The 5324-nt window shown below is 38.1% G+C and overlaps 2 protein-coding genes across 2 annotated transcripts; one reads left to right on the top strand and one right to left on the bottom strand.

Annotated features, from left to right (window-relative positions):
* Window positions 1–204: 204 nt before the first annotated feature.
* LOC140966822 (uncharacterized) lies at window positions 205–3224 on the top strand. Its single transcript, XM_073427087.1, has 4 exons — window positions 205–490; window positions 1115–1371; window positions 1708–1854; window positions 2245–3224. The coding sequence occupies exons 1-4, from the start codon at window positions 328–330 to the stop codon at window positions 3052–3054; spliced, it is 1377 nt and encodes a 458-aa protein (XP_073283188.1). The 5' UTR covers window positions 205–327; the 3' UTR covers window positions 3055–3224.
* Window positions 3225–3279: 55 nt separating this feature from the next.
* On the bottom strand, window positions 3280–4723 carry LOC140966823 (nudix hydrolase 15, mitochondrial-like). The gene is made up of 4 exons (XM_073427089.1): window positions 4382–4723; window positions 3919–4061; window positions 3701–3820; window positions 3280–3612 (listed from the first exon to the last, which is right to left on the bottom strand). Exons 1-4 carry the CDS (start codon window positions 4569–4571, stop codon window positions 3388–3390), a joined length of 678 nt encoding a protein of 225 aa, XP_073283190.1. The 5' UTR covers window positions 4572–4723; the 3' UTR covers window positions 3280–3387.
* Window positions 4724–5324: the final 601 nt, after the last annotated feature.

Raw genomic sequence — 5324 nt, 5'->3', positions numbered from 1 at the left:
AACATACAATATATAAAAATATAGGTAATATTTTCCAAAAAAAAAAATTTTCGGGTCAACCCACTAACCAACCCGACCTAACCCAAAACTCGTCTGTCCTGACACTAACCCGAACTCACTCAATCCGAACTCGACCCCAACCCAAAAAACCCCAAACCAAACCTGATTTTTTTGTTGTGGTATTTTGTCAGCCCTCGTCACGGCAATTCGGCCAAAGTAAACGACCCAATTTTTCATCGTTCAAACGAAAGCCCTGCCCTCAAAATTTTGCTCGCCACGAAAATTCACCAACCAATTCTCCACTCTACGCCAAAACCTTTTTCTCTAATGAGGCCAGTAAAGGGTTCGGATCCAACCCCCGGAAATGGGGAGAAAAACGGTGAAATCGGGCCGGGATTGGGGGCCGATCATATTCCCGTGACGATTAACATCAAGGTCTCACATGGGGATAATGGGTGTGAAGTTTCTGTGCCCTCTGATTCCAGCTTTGGTATTTTTCTTTTCTGTTTTTATTTTGTCCATGGTTTTGTTGAATAAAGAAATAACGTGTTTGTTGTTGATTTGTTGTTTAAGGTTTTTTGTACATGATGATGAATAAAACAATAGTTTTGCTGGAATTTGACTGGTTTTATGGATTTCTCGTGATGTTTCTTGCATATTAGTGTTTTAAATTCACGCAGATGTATTGCTTAAGATTGGATCCTTTTATTGTTGGATTTTTGGCTATGAATTTTGTAGAAAATCACCGTGGAAAGATTTAAAGTGTTTCAGTTTATTAAGGAGACCCATGTATGAATTATGACTTAACATTCAACGTGGAGAAGATCTGGACTTGAATTTCAACTGTATTTTTGTTTGTTTTGGATGCACTAATTGTCAAGAAGTTTAGGTATTTCTTGTTTTTCAATGGTTACATCTAAAATGTGATGCATGTCTGACTTGATATTAGGGTGTTTTTCTGATTCTTGTGCAGATGTTAAAATAATGGAATTAGTTTTTTAGTTGCTTTTTTATGTACCTTGTGAAAAATCAGGTCCATCTCTTTTTCAATCTTGTTTTGTTTGATAATTATCGGCCCCACTACCATATCTGTATAATTGGGATACTTTTATAGGTCATCTGAAATCCGTGGCGGGTCAAAAAATGGGATTGAAGTCTGAACTACTTAAACTCTTGTTCAGGGGTATAGAAAAAGCAGACGATGATAATTTGCTGTCTGCCGGTGTGAAGAACAACTCCAAGGTGTCACTTGTTGATTACCTGTCCTCTGAACAGAAAATCCCTGAAGAAGTGAAGGAAACTAATGCAATCTCAATAGGAGCTGCTGCTGTTGCTGAAGTTCGGGAGGAGGTTGACATGCTCTCGGAAAAGGTTGACCTTTTTCTCCTTGGTTCCTCTTTCTTCTTTAGTGTTTGGTACCTTTTGTTTTATTTAAGCAAGAGGCCTTTAAGGCACATGAATATCATACATCAAGGGTTCGAGGTGCAAGGCGAAGTACATCCTCATTGATGTGAAGTGCTCAAAGGATTTATATGCTTGAATGTAAATATACGAAAAAAAATTACTCACATGTAACGTAAATGCACCATAGCTCGTGTCTGGACGTAAGGGTGGAGTTTCACCTCCCTGTAAATCTAGGTGCACACTCTATGATTTTCTAATAACTATGAATGTAATATGATGTGGAATTTTGTTAAACTAGGACAGGTTTCTGCGTTGAAAGTTGTTGTGGATAGGGGAACCAAGGTTGATGTGAAGGATATTCTTTATTTAACTGAGATGCTTATGAGGCAGTTGCTTAAATTGGACGGAATTGAGGCTGAAGGAGAAGGGAAAGTTCAGAGAAAACAGGAGGTTAGTATTCTCTTGATATCTCCGCTCGTATTTTATATGATGCATACGTGTTTTTCTTTTTCTTTTTTTTTTTATGCTGTCCTGCCCATTGGTTTTAACTTTTAAAGAAATTTTGGCTACATCTGGTAACTAAGCTTTATGCTTTCCTTGTGTTTTCTTGCTTTGCTTACCTTTTCATCCCTCTTCTTATAGTTGATTTACTGAGTGCTATATCACCGTGTGGCTTTGATCTTATTTAAAGGGACTCTAGATTTTTTCTTTCCATCTCACTGGTCTCATGTCAATTACTCAATCACACTGGACTTACAAGATGCAATGTTGTTGCTACCGTAAGAACAATTTTATTGAAAAAGGGTAATATCATCCTAATTTAAATTATATTATGTGCAGGTGCGCCGTGTCCAAAGCTTGGTGGATACGATGGACATACTTAAATCAAAAAACTCGAGTATCACTAGCAATGCTAATAATACAGAGTCTATAAGCACTCCAGGGACAGTTGAACCTGATTCTGGAAGTTCGAACATTCCTCCCACTGCACCACCTTCAGCTCCTCAATCTGTGCCAGCTTCCACCTCTCAGCCCGTGCCACCTTCTGCTCCTTCCCCTACCCCTTTACCTTCTTCTTCTTTGCCTTCTGAGGCACCGCCTTTGGATCCTTCAGTGGTGCCTCACCCCAACACTTCTGTGGCACAGCCACATTCCAACCTTTATCCCCAAGTTCATTCCGACCCACATGTCGAGCTTCATTCCAACCATTATCCCGACCCACACTCCAACCCTTATCCCGAACCACATTCCAACCCTTATCCTGTGCCACATTCATACACTTATTCTGCACCACATTCTAACCTTTATTCTGAACCTCATTCCAGCCCTTATCCAATGGCATACTCTGGCTATTATGCCCACCCATATTCCTCCTATTATCACAACTATGCAGAGCCACATTTAGTCCCATATCAAGTGCAATATGCTACTGCTCTGCCTCCAATATCCTATTCAGCTCCTTATCCCGGGCAATATACTTCCCCATCCACTGCGGCGCATAATTCATACCCTTATACCACGCCACATTCCAACTCTCCCTATCCACCTTCAGCACCGCACCCTCCCTCTCACCCTGTGCCATATTCTGACCCTTATAATGTGCCATCTTCTAATACGAAGGTAACTCAGAATTGGGAACGCTTTGAGTAGTTTATGTTCGAATCGTGGAAAATACTATATATGAAACGCACCAAAAGCCTTCGCTTTTCTTGATGATTGGTTTAGATAATCGAGTTATTTCTATTTTTCCTGTTGCTTAGTGAAAATCATCATAACCTGGAATTTGGGGTTCTTTATCACTGAGCGAAATCTTCTTTTTATCCTTCGATACTTTTTATTTTCTTGAAGAATTTAAACGATATACATTGCGTGCTCATGAAAGTTGAATTAAATGCAGTAAAGTTGAGTAACAGCTCTTATTATCTACTGTATCCTTATGTTGTTTGTCGGTAATTTCAACTATAATGTCATGCATATTTGTGGCTATATCGTAGAGTTCAAGGCCCATTGTAATTGACTGAAATCTGGAAGATTTTGGTTGAAAGATGGAGACTTTTGGTAGATGATTGAGGCAGCTTGAATTAGAATGCTTGCAGTTAGCCCCCCTATAATGAAATTCCTCCCTTCATCCGATTCAAAATCAAACAGATGGCAGGCGTATTTCCACTTTCCCCACTGTTTTTCTTCACATCTGTGCCGACCATCTTCCTGCAACATGTAATAAGTACAACACAAATTATGATTGTACTAGAATAAATAGGTTTTCTATGAGAAGGGCATTGGAGTTGTCTCTAACCTTGAGAAACATCTCCAGTGGTGCATCAAATATGGCATCAACTTCATCTTCATTAAGTGCGGGATCGAACTCTTCTACTTTAGACAATAGCCCTACAACTGGCACCACACTCAGTAGATTCTGCCCATCATGTTAGTAAATGCATGCATGGATCAGCATCGTACTGAGTATTTGTAACTGCATGCTGCATAAAACACGAGTAGAGAAAACGCATGTACCGATGAAATAAACGGCTCTAGGTTGGCCACCACTTGGACAAGATTCGGCATCAATCCAATTTCTTCCATAGCTTCTCTTAAAGCAGTGGCGCTGTCATCTGCATCTCCTTCATCCATCTTGCCTCCAGGCAAAGCTACATCTCCTACACAAGTGATTCAAAACCAGAGACTAACTTATCCAAAAGTTCGTCCGGTGTTTGTACTTTTAACGCCTTCTCACACTTAAGTCAAACTTGAGACAAAATATTTCTAGAAAAGATCGCTTTAACAAAATATTTACGGTGATATTGGTGTTAATGATAATATATAAATTGATGATACACTTTTGTTTCATGCAATTTAAATCATTATGTTAATTTTTATCATCTCATTTTTCGAACCAAACAGACATATGCATGGAATCTAATATAATATTGAATCAGGTTTCTTCCCCCTAAAGCAATAATAATGTTCATGTACATACCTGGATGAGACGACAATTTCATGGATCTTCTAGTGAGAATTACGCGCAACTCTCCTTCTTTTCCATCAAATAAGCATATCAAAACCGCTGCTCTCTTGTTCCGGGGTAAAACAGCGGAGTGATGAATTCCATTTTCGCCAGCTATTAGCTTCTCTTTCAGTCGATCATGGAGGATTTCACATTCAGCCATATTCGTTACAGTAGAACAGCTAACATTTACTCCCCTTTCTATTTCATGTCAATAGAGTTTCCAAATTCTCATGCATATATTCCAAAGGAAAGCAAATGTTCCATATTCAAAGTCACAATAACTTTTTGGAATGAGAATCTTATATGTGACGTTACAACATGAAATACACACACACACACACACATATATATTTATTGTTACATGTATCATGTTATATAATGCATGCTTGGGTATTGCGTGTTGTTGGGGGCAAGTTTAAAAGAATGGATCTAGCTGCTCAGAATTAAACTTTTTTAGGCCAAATTCCTTCTCAACTTTGTCTTCACCAATTGATTTCAACGATACAGAGTTGGTAGAATAGATTGAGATATTTGATCAATTATCATGAGTTTGATTATCTCTATCAACACTTTTTTGGACGAGTTTTCCGAGGCACATTGACGTTAAAAAATTATATATTTTGGAAATGTGGTTAGGTTTGCTTGATGTAGCTAGGCATAATTTACTTGCTATGACTTAAATGTGAATCCGGCTATGCTCCATTCACCTGCGTGTTAGCCCCTGTTGAACGCAATTAATATAAACTCAATAATGACCGATAATTTTGGAATAGGTTTTGTAGATAACACATAAAGGTCAATATTCTAAAATTTTTATTTTTACGAATTCTGTACGTACTAGTTGTTATTATATATTTATTATTCACTTTTAACTTAAAACAAATTCAGTTTTTTTTTTTTTTTTTTTTTTTTT

Source organism: Primulina huaijiensis, unplaced genomic scaffold, assembly GCF_012295235.1.
Source record: "Primulina huaijiensis isolate GDHJ02 unplaced genomic scaffold, ASM1229523v2 scaffold208070, whole genome shotgun sequence".
NCBI lineage: Eukaryota > Viridiplantae > Streptophyta > Magnoliopsida > Lamiales > Gesneriaceae > Primulina > Primulina huaijiensis.
The sequence above is the reverse complement of the archived record's forward strand: the minus strand, read 5'-3'. Positions and strand labels throughout refer to the sequence as shown.

What these genes read in the sequence shown, in the direction of transcription:
- LOC140966822 (XM_073427087.1), top strand. Translation starts at nt 328, where the DNA reads ATGAGGCCAGTAAAGGGTTCGGATCCAACCCCCGGAAATGGGGAGAAA. An exon ending in GCCCTCTGATTCCAGCTTTG is followed by an intron (nt 491 to 1,114) that starts GTATTTTTCTTT and finishes ATACTTTTATAG; the next exon opens with GTCATCTGAAATCCGTGGCG. An exon ending in TTGACATGCTCTCGGAAAAG is followed by an intron (nt 1,372 to 1,707) that starts GTTGACCTTTTT and finishes AAACTAGGACAG; the next exon opens with GTTTCTGCGTTGAAAGTTGT.
- LOC140966823 (XM_073427089.1), bottom strand. Translation starts at nt 4,571, where the DNA reads ATGGCTGAATGTGAAATCCTCCATGATCGACTGAAAGAGAAGCTAATA. An exon ending in GAAATTGTCGTCTCATCCAG is followed by an intron (nt 4,062 to 4,381) that starts GTATGTACATGA and finishes TCACTTGTGTAG; the next exon opens with GAGATGTAGCTTTGCCTGGA. An exon ending in TAGAGCCGTTTATTTCATCG is followed by an intron (nt 3,821 to 3,918) that starts GTACATGCGTTT and finishes CATGATGGGCAG; the next exon opens with AATCTACTGAGTGTGGTGCC.